This window comes from Triticum aestivum, chromosome 7A (genome assembly GCF_018294505.1).
Source record: "Triticum aestivum cultivar Chinese Spring chromosome 7A, IWGSC CS RefSeq v2.1, whole genome shotgun sequence".
NCBI lineage: Eukaryota > Viridiplantae > Streptophyta > Magnoliopsida > Poales > Poaceae > Triticum > Triticum aestivum.
Window position 1 is genome coordinate 727899165 of NC_057812.1, and position 27086 is coordinate 727926250.

Consider the following 27086-nt stretch of genomic DNA (forward strand, 5'->3'; position numbering starts at 1 on the left):
TAAACTCAGATATGTTCTTCAAATCCATTTTGATTCCTCCAATAACGAGGCAGAATATGAAGCACTTTTATATGGGTTGCACATGGCCATCTCACTCGGCGTCCGTCGCCTCATGGTCTATGGCGACTCAGATTTGGTGGTTAATCAGGTGATGAAGGAGTGGGATGTCAGAAGTCCAGCCATGACTGGTTATTGCAATGCAGTGAGAAAGCTGGAGAAGAAATTCAAGGGGTTAGAGCTTCATCACATACCCCGACTGAAAAATCAAGCAGCTGATGATTTGGCAAAAATAGGTTCCAAAAAAGAAGCCATTCCCAGCAATGTGTTTTTGGAACACATCCACACACCATCAGTCCAGTAGGATCCCTTCACGGAAGAGGCCCCGTAGCCAAAAAGCTCCAAGGATCCAACTGAAGTTGAAGTTCCAGCTGTGGTCGATCTGATAATGGAAGTGCCGGTTATCACTCCCGTCTGGACAGAACCGTATATCGCGTAGATCCTAAGGAAAGAACTCTCAGAAGACGAGGAAGAGGCTCGATAGATCGTCCATCGATCCAAGGCCTTTACAGTCATAAAAGGACAGTTATATAGGGAAAGCGCGACTAGGGTCGGCCAAAAGTGTATCACACCAGAAGAAGGTCAGATGATCCTTAACGATATCCACTCGGGGACCTGTGGTCATCATGCGTCCTCTCGGACCTGTGTTCATCCACTCGGGGTTCTACTGGCCAAGGGCCAATGAGATGGCTAAAGAGATAGTCGACAAATGTGAAGGATGTCAGTATTACTCCAATATGCCGCACAGGCCCGCGTCAGCCCTGAAAACCATTCCACTCGTCTGGCCCTTCGCTGTTTGGGGGCTGGACATGGTTGGGCCACTGAGAACAGGCAGGAGCGGCTTCACTCATGTGCTAGTAGCAGTCGACAAGTTCACCAAATGGATTGAAGCCAAGCCTATCAAGAATCTCGATGCTTGCACCGCTATCAGTTTCATCAGAGAGTTGATATTCAGATATGGAGTTCCGCACAGTATCATCACGGACAATGGGTCAAACTTCGATTCAGACAAGTTCAGGGCCTTTTGCGCCTCTCAGGGCACTCGGGTCGACTATGCTTCGGTCGCTCACCCCCAGTCGAATGGACAAGCAGAAGGGGCAAATGGCCTAATTCTCAAAGGACTGAAACCCCAATTGATGCTGATCTCAAGCACGCAGCAGGTGCATGGGTCGACGAGCTCCCATCAGTCCTTTAGGGATTAAGGACAACTCCGAATTGATCGACCGGAAGAACCCCATTCTTTCTGGTCTACGGAGCCGAGGCAGTCTTACCGAGCGACCTGCTTCACAACGCTCCCAGAGTCGAGGTCTACTAAGAAGATGAAGCAGAACAAGCCCGGCAGGACGCAGTCGACCTCCTAGAAGAAGAAAGATAAATGGCCCTGATCCGATCGACCATCTATCAGCAAGACTTGTGTCGATTCCATGCCAGAAACATGAAGAGCCGAGCCTTCCAAGAAGGCGACTTAGTCCTTCGAGTGGATCAGCAGAAACCACACAAGCTTGCTCCTATTTGGGAAGGCCCCTTCATAGTCACCAGAGTCCTCCACAATGGAGCATACCACATCTACAATGCCCATCGCCAGATTGATGAGCCACGAGCCTGGAATGCGGAGCTACTCCGCCCCTTTTATACTTGAATTCTCACTCGGACGAGATGTAATAAGAAAAACTCCTGTAGTTTATTTATCAAAGACAAGAGTGTTATAATTTTCGCAGTGATTATTATTGTTTTTGTTTGCGTAAGAAATCCCCCAGCGGGTGGCTTAGCTGCGAATCCGCTTCGCCTAAGTTTGAAAAATCCTACCGAGTGGAGAGCAATCTTCCCACTCGGGGGCTTAGCTGCGAATCCGTTTCTCCTAAGTTTGAAAAATCCTACCGAGTGGAGAGCAATCCTCCCACTCGGGGGCTTAGCTGCAATCCAGTACTCGCCTAAGTTCTCCCACCTAGAGACTTAGCTGCAGTCAGGTACTCGCCTAAGTTTGAAAAATCCTACCGAGTGAAGAGCAACCCTCCCACTCGGGGGCTTAGCTGCAGTCTAGTACTCGCCTAAGTTCTCCCACTCAGAGACTTAGCTGCAGTCAGGCACTCGCCTAAGTTTGAAAATTCCTACCGAGTGAAGAGCAACCCTCCCACTCGAGGGCTTAGCTGCAGTCCAGTACTCGCCTAAGTTCTCCCACTCAGAGACTTAGCTGCAGTCAGGCACTCGCCTAAGTTTGAAAAATCCTACCGAGTGGAGAGCAACCCTCCCACTCGGGGGCTTAGCCGCAGTCCAGTACTCGCCTAAGTTCTCCCACCTAGAGACTTAGCTGCAGTCAGGTACTCGCCTAAGTTTGAAAAATCCTACCGAGTGGAGAGCAACCCTCCCACTCGGGGGCTTAGCTGCAGTCTAGTACTCGCCTAAGTTCTCCCACTTAGAGACTTAGCTGCAGTCAGGCACTCGCCTAAGTTTGAAAAATCCTATTGAGTGGAGAGCAACCCTCCCACTCGGGGGCTTAGCTGCAGTCCAGTACTCTTCTAAGTTCTCCCACTCAGAGACTTAGCTGCAGTCAGGCACTCGCCTAAGTTTGAAAAATCCTACCAAGTGGAGAGCAACCCTCCCACTCGGGGGCTTAGCTGTAGTCCAGTACTCGCCTAAGTTCTCCCACCTAGAGACTTAGCTGCAGTCAGGCACTCGCCTAAGTTTGAAAAATCCTACCGAGTGAAGAGCAACCCTCCCACTCGGGGGCTTAGCTGCAGTCCAGTACTCACCTAAGTTCTCCCACCTAGAGACTTAGCTGCAGTCAGGCACTCGCCTAACTTTGAAAAAATCCTACCGAGTGGAGAGCAATCCTCCCATTTGGGGGCTTAGCTGCAGTCCAGTACTCGCCTAAGTTCTCCCAAACACATCTCAATCCTCAAGGACGATGAGGGGCAGGTCGACTGCCACCTTCTCCTGGAGAGCTTCGCCACAAATACAATGCGCGATTCATCCCGCTCTACAATAATGAAGTACGGGTCGACTGCCCCCTTCTCCTGGAGAGCTTCGCCACAAATACAAGGCATGGGTCGACTACTTCCCCCTCCTTCGGAGCTGCGCTGCAAATACAGAAAGTTGTCTCGAATAAAGATTGGGTTCACTCAGCAGGAGATCCATAAAGATACTCAACGGTAAACCAAGTTCAGATAAAATCCTAAAGGTTCTGGATCACGGATCGAGGTACTCGGGCATGCGGCCCGAAAAAGTTTAATGGTTACAAAAACCACTCGGCATTCCAAGGCAAATTTAAGGTAGGACACAAGAGTTTGTTCACTTCGCGGGAGGAGGGCTGGCAGGCTCAACGAACTCGTCCAGGTCGATGCCATCGGCAATCCGAGTGGCGGCAGCTATGAAGGTCTCCATAAAAGTTAAGAAGTCGTGCTTCTGGGTGTTTGCGACCTTGATTGCGGCCAGCTTGTCTTGTCGCACGTCCTTGCAGTGGACACGAACCAAGGACAGAGCCACATCAGCGCCACAACGAGCAGAAGACTTCTTCCACTCCTGCACTCAGTCAGGCATTCCGTTAAGTCGAGGCATCAGAGACTCAAGATCGTTTTGGAGCGTAGCCTCTGGCCAGAGTGCCGGGTCGATCCGTGACATGGCGACCTTCAGTCGAGCCAAGTAGTGCATGACACCATCGATGCGAGATTCCAGTCGGAGCAGATTCGTGGCAGTTTCATCTTTCACGGGAGAGTTGATTGGATCCAGACCTGGTTCGATCCGCCCGGTCTCCTCTTCAAAGTTCTGGCAAAACTCTGCATTCACGATCCAAGGATAAGTCAACTTTCATACACTGAGTCAACACAAAAAAATCAGTCGGAACTAAATGTGCATCTTCAAGCTTGATATACAACTTCTTGGCAAGACTCCTCAGGTAGCTCTCCAGATCGTCCCTCCTACGAGCGACGCCTTCCATCTTTTCGGTCAGGTTGAGGTTCTCCTTCTTCCAATGTGTGCACTCCCTGTTGGCTTCATTCATAGCAGTCTTCAGCCTGGTATTCTCTTCTTCCAACTGGCCGACTGAAGCCAGCTTCTGTTCGGCCAGAGCGGTCCTGTCGTCAGCCTCCTTCTGGGCAGCAGACAAATACTGATCCTTTTTCGCCAAAGCCTCTCGCAGTTTTTTTGCAAAGAAATGATGATTGATTCAGAAATAGCAGAAGGGTGCTCGATCCTAAAGCTGACCAGTCGACAAACTTGTCTTACCGGCGGCGCCGTCTCTGACCGTCTGCAGTTCTGTCCTGGCCAGCTCCAAGTCAAGTTTCAGTTGAATCTGCTGACTTTCCAAATCAGCGAAGCGAGCTCCAAGATCACAAGATTTCTGAAATCAAAGGGGAGAAATTATTACACAGCCAAAAACGACAAATACTAAGACTATAGTCGACTGCCCGCAGTCCACCATAGTCTCGGGGACTACACCCAGTGGGTGCACTTTGCGTGCCCCCACCGGTTCTGATTCCACTCGACCGGCCCGCCGGAGTCGAGTTCAAAAAAGAAGAAGAAAGAGAGACAAAGTAGAACTCAGACCACAGTCGACTGCCCGCAGTCGACCGCGGTCTCGGGGACTACACCCAGTGGGTGCACTTTGCGTGCCCCCACCGGTTCTTATTCCACTCGACCGGATCGAGCGGAAGAAACAAACTACCAGTTCGGTTTTACTCAACAAAATACAAAGACTACGGTCGACTGCCAGCAGTCCACCGTAGCCTCGGGGACTACACCCAGTGGATGCACTCAGCGCGCCCCCACTAGTCCAAAAAATTCAATCGACACACCCAGTGAGTGTACAGATAAAAAGATTTTCGGAAAGAATCTTCAGATAGCATATCCTAACAGAACAAGCGGCGACCAACTAACCTGAACATTACTCTGGAGAGCCGAGCTAGCATCGTAGGCGGCTTGGCTGACGTCCCGCACCGTCTTCATCTTCTCCATCATAATGCCCGCCTGGTGTATGGCTTCTCTAGCAGCATTCACCTCGTCCTCCGGGACATGATGGGTTGCAAAAAGTGAAGGCGGGTCGACAGGGGCCTGAGCGGTCGAAGAAGAAGGCAACACACTCGACAGGGGCTCCGTGAAGGTAACAGAACCCCGATTGACATCACCAGTGTCCTGAACGACTGGTTCCGCCCTCGGCGTCGACTGTAGCGCCTCACTTACAGGAGCTCGCCTACTCTTCCTCATCAAAGACCTCTCGGGTTCTTAATCATCATCAGGGAGGTCAATAATGTTGGGAGCTGTACAAAGTTCAAATTGCCAAAATCACGTCACCCAGTGATGCATGATGCAGTTGAATCGACCAAAGAAAGATAGTATGGCAGAAATCATACCCGAATTAGAAGTGACCGCATCCTCCATCACCTCATTATCATCCCTGTAAGCTGAGGTCCCGAAAGTGGCAGCGCTAACAATTCCAAAGTTCGTCCGGCTAAAACAAGAAAAACAAACAGCGCGGAGCGTCGAGTGAATACAAGGAGAGACACTAACGCGGAGGCGACATGGATATCGATCTTGATCTTCGGCAGCGCCTCCCGAGTCTTCGGTTCTGCAACTTTGGGATGCTTTGGCGCCTTATCAGTCGTGGTTGGTGAAGAGATCCGAGGACGCTTCGAAGACTGACCAGCCTGAGCAGTCGCCTTGTCGCGGGCACTCGGCCGATCCTGGTCAAGCTTGGATCGTCTCTCTATGCGAGGAGGCGGCTTGACTTCTTCCTCATCACTCGAGTCGTCGCTTCCTCCATCCCCTTCACCATCGGAAGTCCACTCGCCACTTTCGCCACCACTCGCCTCGCCTTCCAGAGCTTGCTCTTGCTCCCCGTTGGGCATCAAATACATTTCAATAATAGCCTGAAAGAAAGCAGGGAGAAAAAGTTAGTCGACGCAATACAGACAGCTGCGTGAGTGAATTCAGATTACAAGCAAAAACTCAGAATCAGACCTGCTCTGGTGCACGCGACTGGTCAAATGGGAGAACTCTCCTGGCTCCTCTAGGGTTGTCCTTGTTCCCGGTAATGCTCGACAACCACTTCTCCAGCGTGTCGTCATCGACCTCCTCCGGGTGGATCCGAGTGGAGTCTTCTAGACCCGAATACATCCACATCGGGTGGTCTCGGGCTTGGAGAGGCTGGATGCACCGCCGAAGGAAGACCTCCAAGAGATCCATACCAGTGACCCCGTCACGAATGAGCTGGACCACTCGGTTGACTAACACCTTCACGTGCGCCTTCTCCTCCGGGAGCACCTTCAAAGGGGAGGGTTTTTCCACTCGGTCCATGGTGAAGGGAGGGAGGCCAGTCGATTGCCCTGGCGTCGACTGGTCTTTGCAGTAGAACCAGGTCGACTGCCATCCGCGAACTGAATCGGGAAGAATCATGGCCGGAAAGGAGCTTTTTCCCCTCGTCTGGATGCCAAGACCCCCACACATCTGGATCACTTGGGCCCTCTCGTCACCCGGGTTAGCCTTTTTCACTGTCTGGGAGCGACAAGTGAAAATATGCTTGAAAAGACCCTAGTGAGGTCGACAACCCAAGAAGTTCTCACACAAGGAAATGAACACGGCAAGATAAACGATTGAGTTGGGGTTAAAATGGTGGAGTTGAGCCTCGAAAAAGTTCAGAAACCCTCGAAAGAAAGGATGAGGAGGCAAGGAAAACCCACGGTCGACGTGGGTGGCAAGAAGAACGCGCTCACCCTCCCGGGGTTGCGGCTCGGATTCCTTCCCCGGAAGCCGCGCCGAGTCGTAAGGGATCAGGCCTCCCTCGGCCAGGTCATCGAGGTCTTCTTGGGAGATCCTCGAGTGGATCCAGTCGCCCTGGATCCAACCCCTCGGCAGGCCAGTCCGCGAGGAAGATCCGCCCCGGCTCATCACCTTACCCTTTGACCTCGCCGTCGCCTTCTTTGCCCGCTCCAGAGCCGCTGTCTTCTCCTTCACCATTGTCGCCGACGAGACGCGTGTGGCGCGGTGGCGCTGGAGCGAGAGCGAGCTTAGAGGAGAGGTGTGAGGAGAAGAGATAATGGGGCGCACTGTTCGGGAGACTCCGGTCCAACGCCTTATATGAGGCCGCTTCTGAGTGGCTGACAGGTAGGCCCAGATGGCTCTGTCAAATCCCGTAACGACCGCACGAGCGATACGTGGTGAAAAAGGTGGCGCAGGGATCGAGGCGGCTCCGCTCTATCTCGTCCGATTACTACGGCCTCCCCCATCCCGCACGCTTCCCAAAATTCGAATCCCACTAAATCCACGGGCAGCAAATAACTTGTCAGACCAAAGATCTCCTCCGCACCGTCACTCGGAGCCTTACAAGTAAAGAAACTCACTCGACGAAGTATTAAGAATGGATCAAGGCGACTGAAAAGAAAGTTGCTGCCACCACTCGGGTCCATTGATCTAGAGCAAGATATGCTCACAGCATGAAAAACGAGTCGGAGAGGTCCTCAACTCCTTCCCCGCTCAGACCTCGATCCATCGGGGGCTAATGATGAAGCTATGTACCTAGGGTAGGGTCATGGACCTGTCCTAACTGCCCTACCCAAGGACATCTCTAGAAGAAATCACCTTTCAATCGACTTGAAGGTGTTCCACTCGACAGACTCGAAGTCACTTGACCAAGAAGTGATCACTCGACCAAGATCCAACCACTCGACGGCCAGGAGACCTAAAGTCACCCCGCACGCTAATGGTCGGTCATTAAATAGCTTTTATGGTCATCATAGCACTTTATTACTAGCGTTACCAGTAACGCCCTGCCTTAATGTACATTGAACCCTTCGTAATGTGGGCTGGCCGGGGTCCTGGCGCACTCTATATAAGCCACCCCCTCCTCCGATACAAGGGTTCGCACCTCTGTAACTCATACTCACATCATCCAGTCGACCGCCTCCGGGCTCCGAGACGTAGGGTTTTTACTTCTTCCGAGAAGGGCCTGAACTCGTAAACCTTGCGTCCTTACAACTTCTCCATAGCTAAGATCTCGCCTCTCCATACTTACCCCCCTACATTACTGTCAGACTTAGAACCACGATAGTACCCAGGTTGTATCAATGCACGGGTACTCGGAGTTTGTCCAGTCGCTAACCCAGGAACAGTATGTCATAGCTAGTCAAACGACAATTCGCGAAACTCTAAAGACTCCCGCAATGAATGTTAGGAGAGTTTTGTGCCAAAAGATTGCTAGCACATATGATTCACAAGTTGTCGCGTTTGTGATACACATGGTACCTATGAGAATAACCTTGCAAGACGTAGAACACATCACAGGCCTTCCCAGCATGGGGAGGGACTATGTCCCTCCTTCGTTCAAAGAAGTGCAGGACTTATGGCTTGATTTAAAGGATCCTGAAGATAACAAACTGACCTTGAAAGGTATATGATATTTTCAGAACTATTTTTTCGTTTGATAATGGAACAAATTTCATAATTACAATACTTGACAAACAACCTTTTCAGGTCTTCGTAAGAAGATGATTGGCGAAGAGAGGCCACGGTTTGTGAAGCCTTATGTCTTGTACACCATTGGCAAGTTGGTTTGCCCAACGACACAACCCTATGTTGATCCCAAATATTTGGGAATTGTTATCGACATACATACTATAAACTCCATAAATTATGCTAAACTATCTCTTGACCACTTAATGTCAAGTGTGAGGAAGTTTGTGAACGGTGCCGCAAACTTGGAGGGAAATCTCCCACTACTGCAGGTAGTACAAACTCATTATTTCCTATGATATTCTTTAATTGGTCAATTATGTATTCTTTTTAATTCTCTCCCAGACATGGTTCTATGAGAAATTCCGAGTCGACCATATTGATCGCACCATTTCCTATCTTCAACGAGATAAACCATTGATACAATACTGGGACGAAGAAAAGGCAGCAAAGGTCGACAAAATAATATCGCAGAACTACATAGGAGTAGGACAGGTATATGCTTACTGTCACTAGTTGTCATCTGCTCAGTTTTTGCAAAATGACTCATAATATATAAAAAACTGCAGATGGTAGACGACCTCAGGCGCCCTTGGAAGCCAGTGTCGAAGGCTTCACATCAACCTACAAAGTCTACTTTTGAGGTACGTCCTATGTAACTTGTACAATGATACTACTCGTTTCTTAGGCTGAAACTATTTGTTTGTACAAATATTTTTATGAAACAATCAGTTCTAATTTATCTTAACTTGTAGGTCGATGGGACACTAGGCCGCGTACTCGCCCAGGTGGGAGAGATAAAAGCAATAGTGTGTCAGCAATATTCGGAGATTTACGCAAAACTGGACGGAGTAGAAAGGCGCCAGAAGCAAAACAACATGCGCTTGGAGGACTTCATTTGTGCATTCAATGTATGCATTTGTTCTTTTTTTGTTGTAATTCATCCTTCTAGATGAGTGCATGACTAACATTTTTTCATTAATAGGATCATCGATTTGGAGTAGGACAGAAGGACTTTAATGAGGGTCAGAGAGTTGATAATAATATCAAGGTATGTCACAAAATTTCTAACTGTCTTCATGTCAGAATGTATGCTAACCATTTTTCATTTTAACGTGCGAACTAGAAAACCTCAAAGAATGTTGCTGCTAGTACAAATGAAGTGCCAAAGTGTGTCTACAGCAACCCCAGCAAGAACCTTGCTGGGGAATTTGAGGTATGAATTCCATCTTGGTACAATGTTTTTTTGTCAACCATACTTAGTGCTAACTTGTCCATCTGTACAGAAGGTAAAAAAACACCTGTGGACCCCCACAAAGGAAAAACAGACAGAGATGACGCTGTGGACTCATTTAGTAAGCGTTTTAGGAGTGACAGCAAGAACTTACCCTCCCAATCTGAGGTCAGCATCACATGTCTGAACTATATTGCTAGGAAAGGGTTTATTTCAACCATATTCTTAACTTGATGACAACATTGCAGAAGGTGAAGAAAACATATGTACACCCTCAGAAGTCAAAGACTGAAAGAGACGATAGCAAGAACTTACCCTCCGAATATGAGGTCTGCATCACATCTTAACCAAATTGCTAACAAACGTTTTTCTCAACCCATATTCCTAACCTTAAGTCAAATATCGCAGAAGGTCAAGCATACGTCCATGGATGCCATGGACTCCATAGGGAGGCGTGTCAGACATGACGGCCGGAAGAGAAAGAAGTCTTCACTCCTTCAGAGCGAGGAATACGAATTTTACACCCCCGCGCTCAGAAGGAAAAGAGCTCTATCTTAATAGACACATGACAGTAACGATATTATGTACACACAGAATAAGAAGATGAATCCCGGGAAAAGCAGCGCCCAGCAGCTAAAACAGCTCAAGGAGGACTTGATCAATTTTCAGGCAGAAACAGATCGAGTTACACAGAATATAGTAGTTGACTATGTAAACACTACTCCTGAGACCGCCAAGTTGGTGAAGATCAAGGACATACTTCTAACGCAGAAGTATCTTAAATGCCTGACAACACCAGATCATTCCTCCTTTGCAGCTTGGGTGGATGACGATGTAAGTGCTAACGCAAAATAGTATCTTTGATTATTTATATGTTTTCCAATTAAACTAATATCTTCTTTCTTAGGTACTCGATGCGGCGTTTGAACTCCTACGCCTGGACGGACTAGAAGGTGTACGAGACCATGGTACCGTGTATGTCGAAAGGTCGACCATTGTCAACATCCTAAAGAGAGATGGCACAGTCCCGAATTGTACCTTGGATGTTTTAAGCGGCAAATCAGGCACTAAATCGGGAGATAACTACCTGAAACATGACATGGTAAAAAAATCCACCCTTCTCTTATATAAATAAGAAATTTTATTTTTAGGCACTTCAAACCAGTTACAAATTTTGCACGCAGATTTTCCTACCTTCAAATATTCCCAACCACCACTGGTTCCTGGCTGTTGTCAACTCCCAAAAGAGGGAGATTCAAATTCTGGACTCACTCCAATCACGCAACAACCGCAAAGAAGTAATTGCTGCGGTGAGGCTCTAACAACATTTTACATAACTTACAGTTTATACGAATAATGTACTAAATTGAGTGATATGTTACTTGCAGCTTCTTGGAATGGAAACACATATTGATATAGCAGTGATGGAAAATAGAATGCCAGGAAGTAGATGGCCGGACACTCAAGTGGCTTCGTGGCCTATCACAGACTATGAAGTGCCACAGCAAAAAGATGGGTGTTGAAATACATCCAATATTGGACTGGAGTGAGATTGTCGGCAATATTCAACCAGGTACCTACATCTTCCCTATCTAACTTAACTTTCACATATACAAAGGGTCCTAACGTCTACCTCCTATGCAGGATGACATAAGACAGTTCAGAAGATGGCTTGCTGCTGCGTTGATCAATTCACCTCACAATGAGTTGAAAGTTCGAAAGGCCATACCAGCAGTTGACTTAGAAGATGATTTAGAAGACGTCGACCTCGGAGGTGACGACGGACACAATGACAGCGGAGATGCCTTAGGAGACGATGGTTCCGCACTATAGTTGTGTGGTGCTAGACTTAGGGAAGAGTTAATAGGATTGGGGGTGGTGTGGTTTTTGCCCCGTAGACGGTTTCCACACCGTTTTCAATTTTATTATTTTATCTATACATCGAAGATGTATCAAACATTTTTTTTGGTTGTGCTACTTTATCTATACGGCAAATTGCCGTACATTTACTACTTTTATCCATATTGAATATCTGCATTAATTTTTAATTAAAGTCTTTCACGCACAAAATCTTGTATTCGCTGTTTAATGATGCAATTCCCTTTGGTTTATAGGATGTGATTCAAAAACAAAATTTCTAAGTGGCTTTACACTTTCAGTCGCAATTTCCTTGTTACTTGTGTCCTTGGAAGCAACACAATCTTTTTAAACCTGGGGTTTCAATTCTGTATTATGCCAATGAATGATAGACAAATGCTGTCCTGTTATTTCAACTTGTGCATCCTACCATTTAATCGATGATCAGGATTTTCTAAAAAGCCAACTTGGCCACCCACTTGGGAACTATCCATTGCCTATCTGAGTGTTGAACAGGTGTACTAATTAACTAGACTGAACTGGAATGTCTGTTCATATGACCATGACTGAATCAGCTGAAACTGAAACATGCTCTATGTCGAATCTGAAACTGCACATGCTCTGCACTAATATCACATACAAAAAAAATCCTTGTGCAAGTACACAAGATGAGCAGAGAGGACGAGCATGGACCTGAACTGCTGCTGGTGTGATGGAACTCGTCCTCCTCCTAGGCGAGGACCATGGCTGGATCAGCTTTTTCCCTCCAAATCGCTTGTCACTGCTACACAGGAAGGATAGACATACACGTTTGACATCATTGTTTATCTCCACACGGCACTATTTGAGTGAGAAACAAAAACATAGGATTTGTGATGCTATGACATCTTAATGATTCATGAACTAAGCTGAATAAGCCTAGGTCCAATTTCAGAATAAGCCTCGGTACAGACACAGCTAGCAAGTGGCGGTGCCTGGGCCAGAGAGGATGGAGAAGCTAGCTTACGAAATCGAGGAAAGAAATGGGGGCCAATGGATCGATGGGTCGGATGCGAGTACCTGCATCGGCCACGACAGATCTGTACGGCACTGGTCGGCGTGTAGGGCCTTGACGGCGACGGGGCATGCTGGCAACGTCTCGCCTTAGTCCTCCCCCTCGGCGACCCGCTCCACATCCTGCAGCTTAGGAGGGGAACACGAACGGCGGGGACATTTAGCCGCCGACCAGAAAAACAACTTGTATCATGATTCCTCACCATAATAATAACAATGATTTCAGCTTCTATAGATGTGCAATTTCAACGACTACAAACCCAAATTACAGACCCAAATATCATCCAATGCGGCAAATCAAATCAATCGACAAGTGAGATCTGTACGAAGCTAGTACCTTAGTGGAACTCCAACTCGGCGGCGCGCAGGGCCGTCACGGCGATGGGGCATGCCGCTGCAGCAACGTCTCGCCTTCGTCCCCCTCCCCCCTCCCCCTCAGCCACCAGCTCCAGAACACGAATGGCAGGGCCATCTCGCCGACGATGATTGTGACACCATGGGGGCAACGCCGCAGTGCCCGCTCATCTGGCCGAAGGCGGGGCACCAAACCCTAGCGCCCGCACTGACTGCGCGAAGGGCCGTCACGGCGACCGGGGCTCGTCATCGTCCTCTCGCCCTACCGCGGCCAGCGTTCGATTGGGATTTTTTTTCTCATTCGAGGTCTGCCTAAACAGTCGGCCTCATTTCCCTCAGGGAGCAGACGGCGATGGCTAATGAAAAAAAAAAGATGAATACGTGAAATTCCACAAATGCCCTTCACTCGTTTTCTGAGGAAACCAGCCCGCGTTTTTGGTAAATAGCAAACTACCGAAACTACCCCTGATAAGAAAATATACTATCGAAAATCTGTGGTAGTATTTCCATATCTAGACCGTCCAAACGAAAATATGAACGGTCAATATTGATCTGATGCACCGTAAAAGGCTGCATGATACAGCATTTCATTGAAATTAGGATAGAGTTATTACAGGGGCATTTGGATATGCCCAGGATATAAAACTAGTATCAAAGCGACCGACAAATGAAAGCACCAATACTAGCCTACCAACAATGAAGCGAATTAATCTGGTTCCCGTGGCCTATGAATCATCCGTGCTACCTTGTGCTTGCCTGCCAACGTCCAATCGATGAGACCATTCTTGATACGATCAAGCACTTGCTCCTCCGTCGAGTTCTTTTGCTCAAATATGCGTGTGTTCCTGTCCTTCCACACAGTCCACCACCTGAGCTGCACAAGCGAGCTCCAAGCTGCCTTGTGGATCGCGGGCACCTCCTGTCTTCATTGGTACCACAGTCCCAAATGTTCTCACATCCTGGCGACGGCACAAGGGCCAAAGGCAGATTGCACTTTTGCATAATCTTTCCCCACAAGCTAATCGTGAATGGGCAGCCAGCAAGGAGATGCACGGGGTCTCCGCTGGGCATTACAGAGGCAACACATCGGGTTGTGAGGCCAGTTTGGCTACTTCAGATTGTCCCCAGTCAGGATTTTGCCAAGCACAGGCCATCCATGAGAACACCTTGCATTTCAGTGGTGCCTCTGACTTCCGGATCAGCTGTTTGTAACTCATCCGCATTGATCCATCAAACTGAATAGTGTAAAATAGGGTCTAGCATATTATACATATACACGTATTTGTATACGTATGTAATTGTATTTTGATCATCTATATATTGAGACGTGAGGCTGGATGTTAGCCACCCACGCAAAACCCTAAACCCAGTGTTTCAACTTGGTATCAGCTAGGTCAGGCCGCCGCCGCAGGTCCCTCGCGCCGCCGCCCGATCCTCTCTCCGCGTAGCCGCCGCTTCCGCTTGCTGCTTCACGTACGAGATTAATCCAGCCAGAGGAATCCATCCAGCTGCTTGCTAGCTAGCTAGCTAGCTTTGCCTGTACGCTGCGCCGCTTCCGATCGCTGCTCCCGCGCGTGTCATCTTCCGCACCGCCGCCGCATCTTGCCTCAGCCGCCGCCGCGTGACGTTCTTCTCCACGCCGCCGCAGCGATGTCATCTTCCGCCCTCTCCACCGGCCAAACTGCCGACTCCCTCGTGTCGTCCCCCGTCGCCACGATTCCTGCCGCGCTCACCGTCCCGACGATCTCCGTCCGCCTCGGTCGTCACAACTTCATGCTTTGGGGAGGCATCACCAGCACTGTCCTTACCGGTGCCAACCTCCACAGACACCTCGATGGCACCAAGGCGGCACCGGCCAAAACACTCGTTGTTGGCACCGGCGACGCTGCTACCGCCGTCGACAACTCGGAGTACCACCAATGGTGGGTTCAAGATCAGTGCGTCAAGGGGCTCCTTCTCACCTCCATGGATGTGGATATTGCATGCCAACTCATTGGCTACGAGTCGGCGCATGCGGTGTGGACAGCCGTCGCCGCCATGTTCGGCGCCCAGAGCCGCACCAACGTCCGTCACATCCGGCGGCAACTTCAGTCGCTGAGGAAGGACGATCTCTCCGCCGCGGAATACATGCACAAGATGAAGGCGCTTGCCGACATTATGGCCACTGCCGGCTCCCCGATCCGCGATGATGAGCTTATCGATCACATCCTCACCGGCCTTGGCTCCGCCTACAACTCCATCGCCGCCTCCTTGGGTGTGAGTAACGCGCCCATGCCCTACTCCAGCTTTTACTCATTGGTTCTATCCTTCGAGGCGTTGCAGGCACAGCAGAGTGCGGTGGAGGGGTGGACTTCCTCGGCTAACGCCATGACTCGCTCTAGCCCCTTCGGACATGGTGGACGCGCTCCCTACTCGGAGCCCTACCCCTCCCAGGGTGGGGGTCGCCCGGCCGATGGCAACGGCCAGCCCGGGCAAGGCCGTCAAGGCGGCAACGGCGGCCCCAACGGTGGCCGCAACCGCAACTCCTCCTACGCCGCCAATGGTCGGCAAGGTGGCGGGGGTAGCGGCGGCAACAACGGTGGTGGTGGCCGTCGCAACAACCGTTGGCGCCCCCGGTGTCAAATTTGCAAAAACTGGGGGCATGAGGCCGATGATTGCCGCAAGCGTTATGACCAGGACCACAACTCTCGCTCCGCCAACTCGGTCTCCACCAACACCGTCGACTATCCTTGGGTGCTGGACACCGGAGCTACGGATCACTTGACGAGTGATCTTGAACGCCTCCAGGTTTATGAGCGCTATGATGGCAAGGACCAGGTTCAGGTGGCCAATGGTGCAGGTTTGTCTATTTCACACATTGGTCATTCCTGTTTACCCGGTTCATCTCTCAAACTGCGCAACATCCTTCATGTTCCACACATCAGAGAGCATCTTCTTTCTGTCTATCGCCTTGTTTGTGATAATGACGTGTTTGTTGAATTTCACCGTCGTTTTTTCTTTGTTAAGGACAAAGCAACCAGGAGCGTCATTCTTCAAGGTAGCAGTCGAGGGGGGGTCTATCCGATTCCCTTTACTCGTGCTTCGTCATCTCGACATGCTTCATCCAGTGTCCGTGTTTTGTCGTCGCAATGGCATCAACGTCTAGGTCACCCTACAAATAATGTGGTAACCTCCATTGTTCGGAGTCATGATCTTCCTTGCTCTAGTTCAAATACTTCACCATTAGTGTGTGATGCATGTCAGCGTGCTAAGAGTCATCAGCTACCGTATTCCACGTCTTATCATGTCACCACTGTACCTCTTGAATTAATACATTCAGATGTTTGGGGTCCCGCTATTGCGTCTTCGGGGGGTACAAGTATTATGTCAGTTTTGTTGATGATTACACGCGCTTCACTTGGATTTATTTGCTTAAACATAAGTCCGACTTGAGCAAGTCTTCTATAACTTTCAGGCTCATGTCGAACGCCTCTTGGATTGCAAAATCAAGGTTGTTCAGTCCGACTGGGGTGGTGAATACCACAAGCTCCAACGCTACTTTCAATGCACGAGCATCTCTCACCATGTGTCGTGTCCACATACATCTCAGCAGAACGGTATTGCCGAGCGCAAACACCGTCATTTGGTCGAGACCGGTCTTGCCTTACTGGCACACTCGTCTCTCCCACTACGGTTTTGGGATGAGGCCTTTCTTACGGCGTGTTATCTCATCAACCGTATGCCCACTTCGGTTCTCAACAAAGACACGCCTATGTTCCGCCTGTTTCATGTTCAACCCAATTATTCCTCTCTCAGGATTTTTGGGTGTGCTTGCTGGCCTAGTCTCCGCAAGTATAATGCTCACAAGCTAGAGTTCCGTTCGAAGATGTGTGTCTTCCTTGGCTATAGCCCTCTGCATAAGGGCTATAAGTGTCTTGATCGCACCTCGGGTATGATCTACATCTCTCGTGATGTTGTTTTTGACGAGTCAGTTTTCCCTTACTCTAGCCCGGGTGTCTCGGTTGACATTGCCTCCATTGAGCATGCTCTCACTTTTCCATCTAATGAACCGGTTTCGGATGTCCATGTGCGGAAATAAGACCTGTCCTATTTGTCACCTGACTTGTTTTCTGCAGATGCTGCTCTAATTTCTTCCCAGGAACCCATCGTCGCACCTGTATCCACCGGCGCGATCGACGTGCACGGCCCCGACGTGCATGTCACGCCTCCCGAGGCAGCCTTGTCGGCCTCGCACACTGGCGCGTTCGAGGTCCCGTCTGCCTCGCCCGCTGGCGCGACCACAGGCACGACTGGGTTGCCCGCTGCGTTCCCCGCCTCGCCTAGGTCGGCCCAGCCCACCTCGCCTACTTCGGTTGTCGTCGAGTCACCAGCCGCATCCTCTGGGCTGCCGTCTCCACCTGGATCTCCCTCGTCGCCTGTTTCGGCCCAGTCCGACGCGTCCCCCCGGCCCGTGTTGCCTGTTGCTGACGATCGTTCAGCCGCGACACCACCGGCCGGGTCTCCTTCGTCGCCGCCACCTTCTACCAGTGATGCAGCTACCGGGCACACTATGGTCACCCGTCACCGCGATCATACGCGTAAGGCCAAGACATACGCGGATGGTACGGTGCGGTACGACACTCGTCGGCGTGCATTCTTCGCCGCACCAACCTCTCATCGTGATGCTCTTGGTGAACCGGCTTGGCGTGCCGCCATGTCTGAGGAATTTGCTGCCCTTCGTCACACAAACACATGGATGTTGGTGCCTCGGCCTCCTGGTGTTAATATTGTGGGTTGCAAGTGGATCTTTAAGACCAAACATCATCCGGATGGTTCTGTTGACAAGCACAAAGCTCGCCTCGTTGCTCGTGGTTTTACTCAACAGCAAGGGATAGACTATGGAGATGCTTTCAGCCCCGTGGTGAAGCCTACCATGGTTCGTCTGGTCCTCTCTCTCGCCTTCTCCCGCGGGTGGTGTCTTCGCCAGATTGATGTGAGTAATGCTTTTCTTCACGGATTTTTGGCCGAAGATGTCTACATGCAGCAGCCCCCTGGCTTTGAGGATGCTCATCATCCCTCTCATGTCTGCAAACTCCAGAGGTCCATCTACGGGCTCAAACAGTCGCCGCGTGCCTGGTATGCTCGATTGAGTCAGCGTCTCTCACAGCTTGGCTTTGTTCCTTCCAAGGCGGATGCGTCCTTGTTCATATTTTCACATGGTGCTATTCAGATCTACATGCTGGTGTATGTTGATGATATTGTGATTGCCGATTCTACACCTCATGTGGTGGATCGCCTTGTGCAGTCCTTGTCTGCGAGTTTTCCCATCAAAGACTTGGGCAGGCTGGAGTACTTTCTTGGATTGGAAGCGTCCTTTCATTCAGGGGCATGACATTGACACAGAAGAAGTATGCACTTGATCTTCTTCATCGCGTCAACATGGAGAACTGCAAGTCCACTTCCACTCCACTTGCTACATCCGAGAGCCTCTCGCGTCACAGTGGAGCATTGCTGAGTATCGATGACTCTTTCAGGTACCGCAGTGTAGTTGGAGCACTGCAGTATCTGACACTCACCCGTCCAGATATCTCCTTTGTCGTGAACAAAGTGTGCCAGTTCCTGTCTCAGCCTACCCAGGTTCATTGGGAAGCAGTTAAGCGTATTCTGAGGTATATCAAAGGTACGCTAGACACGGGACTACGGATTCGTAAGTCTAGATTTACTGGAGTCAGTATATTCACCGACGCAGACTGGGCAGGTTGTGTTGATGACCGGCATTCTACTAGTGGCTTTGCTGTATTTGTTGGACCCAATCTTATATCTTGGAGTTCCAAGAGGCAACCTATGGTCTCGAGGTCTAGCACCGAGGCAGAGTATAAGGCATTGGCAAATGGCGTGGCTGAACACATTTGGATAGACACAGTTCTCACAGAACTTGGAGTCACACGGCAACGCACACCCATATTGTGGTGTGATAACTTAGGGGCAATTTACCTGACGGTGAATCCAGTGTTTCATGCTCGTACCAAACACATTGAGATTGATTTCCATTTTATAAGGGAACGGGTAGCTGTTGGTAAACTGGAAGTCAGGTTTATATCAACTGATGATCAGTTAGCGGATGTATTTACTAAACCCTCTACTCGACAGATGCTAGACCGTTTTAGAACCAATCTGAATCTTGTATATAGTTCAGATTGAGGGAGCATGTAAAATAGGGTCTAGCATATTGTACATGTACACGTATTTGTATACGTATGTAATTGTATTCTGATCATCTATATATTAAGACGTGAGGCTGGATGTTAGCCACCCACGCAAAACCCTAAACCCAGTGTTTCAACTAATAGCATAGGCCGACTGACTGGAGAACTCGCCGTTTGCCGTCCACCGCCAGGAAACCGTGTCCGGATGCTGGCCTAGCGCCACACCCTGTAGCTGAACCCACAAGGCGGTGAATTCACAGACAGCCTGCAGCGTCAGATTCTCCCTTAGGTGATGCATCCAACGATCGCCGGTAAGCGCTTGAGCCACCGTGAGCCGTTTCCAGGTGCAGACACTGAATAGTGCCGGGTAGCTGTGACAGAAACTTATTCCATGCATCCAGGGCTCTGTCCAGAAGCAAATCCGTTGTCCATCCCCCAGAACTGAACTGAAGCCATGAACAGCTCCTGAACTCTGGCATCGGTGGGCAGAGGCAGCCCCAACAAACTATTACTTTTCATGCCAAATATGATGACGCCGTTCGGAACATATATGCTTTTTTTTGCGGGGCAGAACACATGTGATTAGCTCTCTGTGATTAGTGAGTAACATTCCCAATCGTTATCCTCCATGTCTGAAATTGTAATCCCAAAGCGAAATCAGCCGAAAATGGGTATGAAATGGACTGCAGCAATGGTTGAAACGATGAAACAATCTACTAGTACTATACTTTGTTAAAATTCAGTGCGGTGGGCAAGTCGCACGTATGGTGCGGGTTCCATCTTCCATGCATGACACCATGGTAACTAGCTAGTGCTAGTGCTAGCGCATGGACGTTACTTAGTGGCTAGAGGCCAGTTGCATGCACTCGAGATTGATCAATATCATAATATGTCGTTGCCAACTTCTTGTGTAAGGGCATCTCCAACGGCGGCCATTGACCAATACACTAGAAACCGGCTAGCTAGTGCATATTAGTGGCCATCACACATGACTTGGAGATCACTGCCATTTAGTACCTATGCATGCTAGGACGCAGAGTGGGTGGGTGAGCTAAGATACGGGCTAATCAATGTGTTTGCATAACTGTGTATCATCGATCCAATCCAATCAAACAACTGTGTACACTTGCACTTTAATTAGTTGTACTATGAATATTCATAGTATGAAGCATTTCTTTAATTAGTTCATTTCAGCATAATTGTTGCTTTATATAAATAATATTAATGGATAGAATATGAATCTGGGATCAAATCGGCCAGGAGCAGTACGTATCCGTACAGTAGGGGTTGTATCATTTTCAAAGAGGTGCCATACTGGAATTGATTATGGCTTTCTTTTTGCAGGGAAGAAATTGATTATGGCTGTTATCGCAAACAGTTTCAAGAGACGACGTAGTCAAAATCACGGAGATTTTGTTCCCCACATGCATGCCTGAAAAATATTATTGTATTACTAGTTTCTAGCTGGCACATGGATTCCTGTTGATCCGGCCACTTCCAACATTGATTGAATAGTTCCTTCTGTTTCAACTTGCAAGATCTTTCTCATGGCAGTTGTTTTAACCAAAGTTGAAGTGATTGGTGACTTATTCCAACCTTTATCATGTGTCTCCTCTGCATGCATGAATGCATAGTAACACACATAAATATGATAATTAACTGACCATAGATGCCATGAAGGAACAAATAGGGATCTCAAATGTGGACTAGGGCCTGTTTGGCACTACTCCGCTCCAAAATCAGCTTCACTACATCAAGTCCACTTTGGAACAGTTTTATTCTAGAGTTGCGGTTCCACCAAAAAGCAGTTTATCATGTTTGGCTTCCAACTAGCTGCAGCTTCAAAAATGGAAAATTTGATGAAAAAGGTCTATTTGATTGGATGACGTGAGAAAAAACAAAAGGGTATCCACTAACTGGTGGTAGTGATGGGTAGTTTTTCCCCAACTCCAGTTTCTAGAGTTTTTGGAGCACCCCATAAAGTACTTCATAGAAAACATGGAGTTGTACCCCATTCTAGTTATTTTATGGAGCGACATTTCGTGGAGCTTCCAGGGTTTGAGTTTTATAGAACCGAGTTGATTTTTAGGGAGCGGAGCATTTCCAAACAATTCCTAAATCTCAGTCACCTAAAGTTTTATTTTGGATAAATCAATTTTCTTAACCATTGGATCAAGATCCAACGGGCCACTCTCCATTGTTTTTCCTTAAGCTTTCGTCCGCCTTAAATGGTTCTTCTTCACTCCTCACCTCCAATTGGCTCGGCCTCGTTTCTAGCTCGACCTCAGAGTTCAACATCGTCTCCTTCCTTTTTCTCCAACGAAATGAACTTACCCCAATTGCAACTTCAAACAACTTACATATAAGCCGTCGTTCTCAAAATAATTTTAATGAAGGAACAAGTACGTACATGCTCTACTGTGCACTTTGTATCGAAACTGTTCCTTATTAATGGAGAGAAACCCTGTACATGTATGCATGCACACGTACGTGCTGACGAGGTTATGTACTCCAACTCCATTATTCCGTAGTAATGCATCCACTAGTAGGACAGTGTCTTCTTAATTTCCTTGCTGTGTAACGTGAGTTCACGGGCAGTTTTGCTGCTTGGTCGTAAGGACTTTTGTAATTCGAAAACAAACAAAGTAACCTAACTTGTTTCCCTTTGCTTCGTCTTTATTATAAGAAGAAGCTGGTTGCATCAACGGATCAATATAATCGAAAAAGGTCTAATTAACCTGGAGAGGAAAATGTATCTAGCTAGCTAGTGGGTCGTGGCCGTCGCCGTCGCCGTCGCCCTGGCCGGCGGGTCGAAATCCCAAGATCCCTTCCTGCCCTCTGTTCTTCTTCCACGACGGTGCCCCCACCGGCAACTCAATTGGCAGCTACTGTACTACTAGTAGAAAACTGTTGATACTTGAGCCCGTGCGGCCGTAGGTGCCCACCACCACTCACATGGCGCGCAACAAGACATCAAGACCGGCCCCTCTCGTTTGTGCATGATTGGAAATGCCGTGGTTGCTCGCCTCTGGGCGTCTTAAGCCCATCTCATATGTCTGGACAGCCGTCCGGTCACTGTTCGGTCACGATTTTTGATTTAAAAGGACTTCTTAAACGGGCCTCAAATGTCCTGTCTGACCAGGATCTCTCATATCCAGTCTAAATATGAGGCAGATATATGGGCGCCCGAGCGCTCGGCACGCCCGCTATGTCGGACTCGACAGCCTGAGCTCACCCTAAATTGCACCAAATCCACCAAACCATTTCTCCTTCTTCGGCCACCCTCCAACCTTTCCCGTGCACAGACCCTCGCCGTCCTCCACCCTTGCTCCCAATCCTCACCACCGGTTCCGTTCTACCGCCGAAGATGTCGTCCAGCCTGACCCACAACGCCGCGATGGAGACACAGTCTGCCTCGTCCGTTGGCGGGGTCACTTCGTTGGCTGCAACTTGTAAGGCAGAGAACGTCGCCCGAAAGTTGCGGCGACGCCGACAGCGAGAGAGGGAGGCAACATTGCAGGGAGGTTCAGACATGGTGGAGCGGCTGTCTCCTCCGCCGCGCTCGGATCCCCGCATCCCTTCCATCCGAGCGCATACACGGATTACGCCGTCCGACCCATTGGGACAGAGGATGATTCGACGGCTGGTTGGGCCATTCCGGAGAGCTTTCCACCCACGCAGATGTCGGTGGTCGGCGTATATGACTCGCCGCAGCTCGTTCGGGCGCGGATGAGCACGGGCACAGGCAGTGTCCGGGCTGCCCTCAACATGTTTGACGGAATGACCGAACAAGAGTCGGTGCGTTTCTTTGCTACTGTCCGGTCAGATTTTTGCGTATACCACTAGTTCATTTCGCACATGCTGAGTGCTTGCAAATCATAATCATGTAGGAGGCGTTCTTGTCGAACATGATGAATGACAATGAAGATCCGACCGAAATGAAGTATGAATTGGAGGCCACCACTGCATTTGAAGTTGGAAAACATCCGATCCCAATCCAAGCAAGAAGAAGAAGAAGACCAAGACGCTGAAGGCAAGAGATCCAGCATTCTCAAGATTTGAGGACATCTTGTTGGTCAAAGCTTGGTTGGCCACAACAATGGATTCAATATGCGGCAACGAGTAAAAGGGGAACACCTATTGGACAAAGATTTGGAAGGAGTATCACGAACAAATGGATTATGTGGAGCCGCATCCTATCGTGACCACCCGCAATGTGGCATCTCTCCAGTATCGTTGGGGGGTTATTCAAGGGGAAGTGAACAAGTACATCGGCTACTACTCACAAGTGACCAAACGCTCTCAAAGTGGGATGGAAGTCGCAACTCACGTAAGCTCAATGGCTTCATCTTCTCGTCATTTTGCATATGCTTCTTGTGTTTGCATTCTCGTGCTCATACATATGTTGTTAGCTAGACGGCGGTGGCGGCCACTTTGTATCACGAGGTGGAGAAGAAACCATTTGGTTTTAGCCATTGTTGGGTCATATTGAATGAAAAGCCGAAGTGGAACCAACTTGTGACCGATCTCAACTCCGGCTAGAAGAGAAATTATGGCTCAAGCTCCAATCAATCAATTGGGTTGGACGATGAAGAGGATGATGTTGTCGTGTCGAATGGAAAAGCCACCGTACCAAATGATAATGGCCTAGTCATGGGAAACAAGTGGGAGAAGGCACATGCCGCCAGTTATGCCGAGGCTACCAAAATGTCGTCCATATGGACGAGCATTTTTTTCGGTGAGGGAGAATAAGAAGGAGGAGAGGTACAATCTCATGTTGGATGCGTAAAAGAAAAGAATGAAGTGGGACCGGAAGAGGGTGTAGAAGAAGCTCGAAATTGAGAGGCAGAAGATCGAGTTGAAGAAGCAACAAGCGGTGATCAAACGGGAACTCGAGAAGGCCAAGATATTTGCCGACATAGAGCTTGAGAAGGAGAGGTTGCAACTCGCACGGAACGCGAAAGATGCGAGGATCATGTTGGTGGACGAAACCCTCTTGGATTAGCATGCGAAGAAGTGGCTTGCGGACAAGAAGAAGGAGATCAACGACCGTAGGGAGTACGAGGTGGCGAGGGCGGCTACGGCCCGGATGCAGGTGGAGGAGGCAGCCCGGATGCAAGTGGGGCAGGACGCATTTCGCCTGGAGCACGACACATTCCGCTTGGAGCAGGCGCCCGGCCAGTGATCCGAGGCCGTCCGTCACGCTCGGACATTGATTTCATTTTGGAATATCCGATTTGCTGAACTATGATCTGCTTTGCTTTGTTACGAACTTTGAAATTCAAACAATTTGTATTGTATGATCAACGTGTATGGATTGTATGGATTTGAGGATCGAAATTTACGGTATGTAGATATGCGGCATAACATTTAAGGGGCGTCCGCGGCCGGATAGATGCTCTTAGTTTCTAATCACGGGATTTGGAATATGCCGACAGGATCCATGAAGCCGGCGACACCGTACCAGGTTGGGGTAGAGAACTCGACGTGCCCGCCGGTCAGCCGGTCCGGCGCAACGTACGCATGCTTCTCGCGTTGCACGCAAGACGAAAGAAAATGGGGGTGCAGCTTAGCTTTCGTCCAAGGACAGCCATGAACGTACACATCGGTCCATCCATCGTGCACGTCCGAATCAGGCAGACACGATCTACGGCCAGCCCATGGGCACATGAAATCCTCTCGTGATCCCCTCCAACTGGTAGCCAGTTAACTATACAGTTTAAGACTTTCCTCAGACTATTCTTGGCACGCATGTGGAGTTGAAAAGATCCTTTGCCTCGACATGATCTTCTTCATGCCCCCCACGTAGTCCGTCTCCAACTCTCGATGCTAGCTTGGTGCTTAAAGAGAGTCTTCAACCACACACCTTCTCATCCCAGTCTCATTCTCAGCCACGTTATCCATACATCCATCTGCACAGTAGGAGGATACTCATCGACTAACTATTAATCTTGCTCTCTAGACTCTAGCCTCATCGATCCACCTACCATGGCGCGCCTGCTCCTCGTCCTCGTCCTAGCGGTGGCCGCTGCCGTCGCCCAACCGCTGCTCGCGTGCGCTTCTGTGGCTCCCTCGCCGTCATCCTTGTACCGCTGCGGCTGGTGCTCGCGCCGCTCCACCGCCTCCATCCTCCCTCCGGACGCCGGCGCCCTCACAGGCGCCGCGTGCGGATACGGTGATCCGGCGGAGCTCGCGGCCGACGGGGGATTCCACATTGCGGCCGTCGGTGCTGGATTTTTCCGCGGCGGCCAGGCCTGCGGCGCCTGCTACCAGCTGAGGTGCAGGGACCGGAGCGCGTGCTCGGAAGGCGGCGTCAAGGTCATCGTCGTTGCCGACGTGCCGAAGGTGAACAGAACAGCAGGCGTCGTCGGTGGCGGGAAGTTCCTGCTCAGCAAGGACGCCTTCGCCGCCTTGACTACTGCTGGTCACAGTGGCCAGCTTGCGAGCTTAGTGGACACGGCCGTCGACGTCGACTTCAGGAGGATACCATGCATGTACAACAGCAAGAACCTAGCGGTGAGGGTGGAGGAGACGAGCAACAGGGACAAGGGCCACCTCGCCCTCTGCTTCCTCTACCAGGGCGGCCAGACCGACATCGTCGCCGTCGAGGTCGCGCAGGCGGTTCTTCGTGCTGCCCAGAGCGCCGCCGCACCGTCGCCGACGCAATGGCAGTACATGACGCGGCGCGAGCAGTCTCCCGGGGTGTGGCGCACGTCGCGCGCGCCGGCCGGCCCGCTGCAGCTCCGGCTCGTGGTCACCGCGGGTTCCGGCGGCAAGTGGCTGCGCGCTGACGGGGCGGTGTTCCCCGCGGAGTGGCAGGCCGGCGCGGTCTACGACACTGGGCTGCGCGTCACCGACGTCGCCGCGCGCACATGCAGCTGCGCCTCTGCCTCCGGGGACGACGACGAAGAGGAGTAGGAGCCCAGTTGACACGCACACGCGCGCTCGCATCCTTGCTGGTTCCTAGTGATCGACCGGTGGTCCATCGGACCAGGCCTGCACGCCACCGGCCGGCCGCCGGGAAGATGTATGACACGCGGCACACGCGGAAAAGTGAAGAGAAACGGAGAAAGAGGCATAACAGCGAAAAGGAACCGGAAAGAAAGGGAAGTTCGCAACGACGCCCTTAGGATATTCCAACCTAGACCCCTTCATCGCCTACAACTTTTCGCCGTCGTCGTCGCCGAAGGTCCGCCGGAAGAAATGGCGCGTGCTCCATGATTGTGGTTCCACCATGACGGGCGGCCATTGACCTCAGTAGCAAGTAGCTAGTGCATATATTAATGGGTTATACATAGACACGCTTGAGAATTGAGATCGTTGTCATTGTACTCATGCATGCACTACATGAGTGGGTGGGTGAGCTATCGGCATTAGGCATTCGGCATCTAGCCGGCGGGTCCAAGTCCAAAAATCTTGCGGCCATTGCTGATTCTTATTCCACCGTATTCTCTATGGAATTAATTTTGTGACACTTATCTCTACTCCCTCCGTTCCATAATATAAGAATGTTTTTCAAGCTAACATAGCTTGAAAATATTCTTATATTATGGGATGGAGTAGTAGTTTATTGTACATGCATGACATCGTCATTTAACTACCGCTCATAGTTTTTTTAGAATCACCGAGGGGAGCTCCCCACCTAAATATATTGCTCAAAACGACTGCCGAGGCAGCAGAATCAGATTACACAGACACAATGCATCGTGCAGAGAGGTAGGTACGCCACGAGGAGACGTCCTGCTTGTCACCCGTATCAACAAGACGGTGTGACCAAAGATCTAAGTCTGCTACTAGGTTCCTGATAGTTATTACAGAACATTGATCAACATTTCTAAAGAGCATATCATTTCTCGCGGCCCATATGGAGGAGAGTAGCGCAAGCAGGACGAAGGGCCATGCGTTTC

The 27086-nt window shown here is 49.9% G+C and overlaps 3 protein-coding genes and 1 long non-coding RNA gene across 9 annotated transcripts in view; 3 read left to right on the forward strand and 1 right to left on the reverse strand.

Annotated features, from left to right (window-relative positions):
* Window positions 1–13118, reverse strand: part of LOC123149753 (uncharacterized) — a 31626-nt gene extending 18508 nt beyond the window's left edge. For 2 of the 5 annotated variants that reach the window (XM_044569477.1, XM_044569476.1), the window contains exons 1-3: window positions 12978–13118; window positions 12647–12769; window positions 12281–12371 (exon numbers count right to left, since the gene is read on the reverse strand). In XM_044569477.1, coding sequence (XP_044425412.1) covers window positions 12281–12371; window positions 12647–12769; window positions 12978–13030 — 267 coding nt within the window. In that variant the 5' untranslated portion in view covers window positions 13031–13118. The remainder of the gene's footprint in view (window positions 1–12280; window positions 12372–12646; window positions 12770–12977) is intronic. The other 3 variants (XM_044569480.1, XM_044569479.1, XM_044569478.1) reach the window with 3 other exon arrangements.
* On the forward strand, window positions 8832–10208 carry LOC123149752 (uncharacterized). 2 transcript variants are annotated; one of them, XM_044569475.1, is made up of 8 exons: window positions 8832–8991; window positions 9066–9140; window positions 9252–9407; window positions 9482–9547; window positions 9623–9712; window positions 9786–9898; window positions 9979–10059; window positions 10139–10208. In XM_044569475.1, the coding sequence occupies exons 2-7, from the start codon at window positions 9066–9068 to the stop codon at window positions 9983–9985; spliced, it is 507 nt and encodes a 168-aa protein (XP_044425410.1). In that variant the 5' UTR covers window positions 8832–8991; the 3' UTR covers window positions 9986–10059; window positions 10139–10208. The 2 variants fall into 2 exon arrangements, with proteins under 2 accessions (XP_044425410.1, XP_044425408.1); XM_044569473.1 differs by having other exon boundaries at window positions 8836–8991; window positions 9783–9898.
* Window positions 10796–11157, forward strand: LOC123149754 (uncharacterized). The gene is made up of 3 exons (XR_006474832.1): window positions 10796–10832; window positions 10915–11040; window positions 11119–11157. It is a non-coding gene; the product is annotated as an uncharacterized lncRNA (long non-coding RNA).
* An 11874-nt stretch (window positions 13119–24992) lies between the features above and the next one.
* LOC123147127 (expansin-like A4) lies at window positions 24993–26644 on the forward strand. Its single transcript, XM_044566362.1, has one exon. It carries the CDS (start codon window positions 25168–25170, stop codon window positions 26095–26097), a length of 930 nt encoding a protein of 309 aa, XP_044422297.1. The 5' UTR covers window positions 24993–25167; the 3' UTR covers window positions 26098–26644.
* Window positions 26645–27086: the final 442 nt, after the last annotated feature.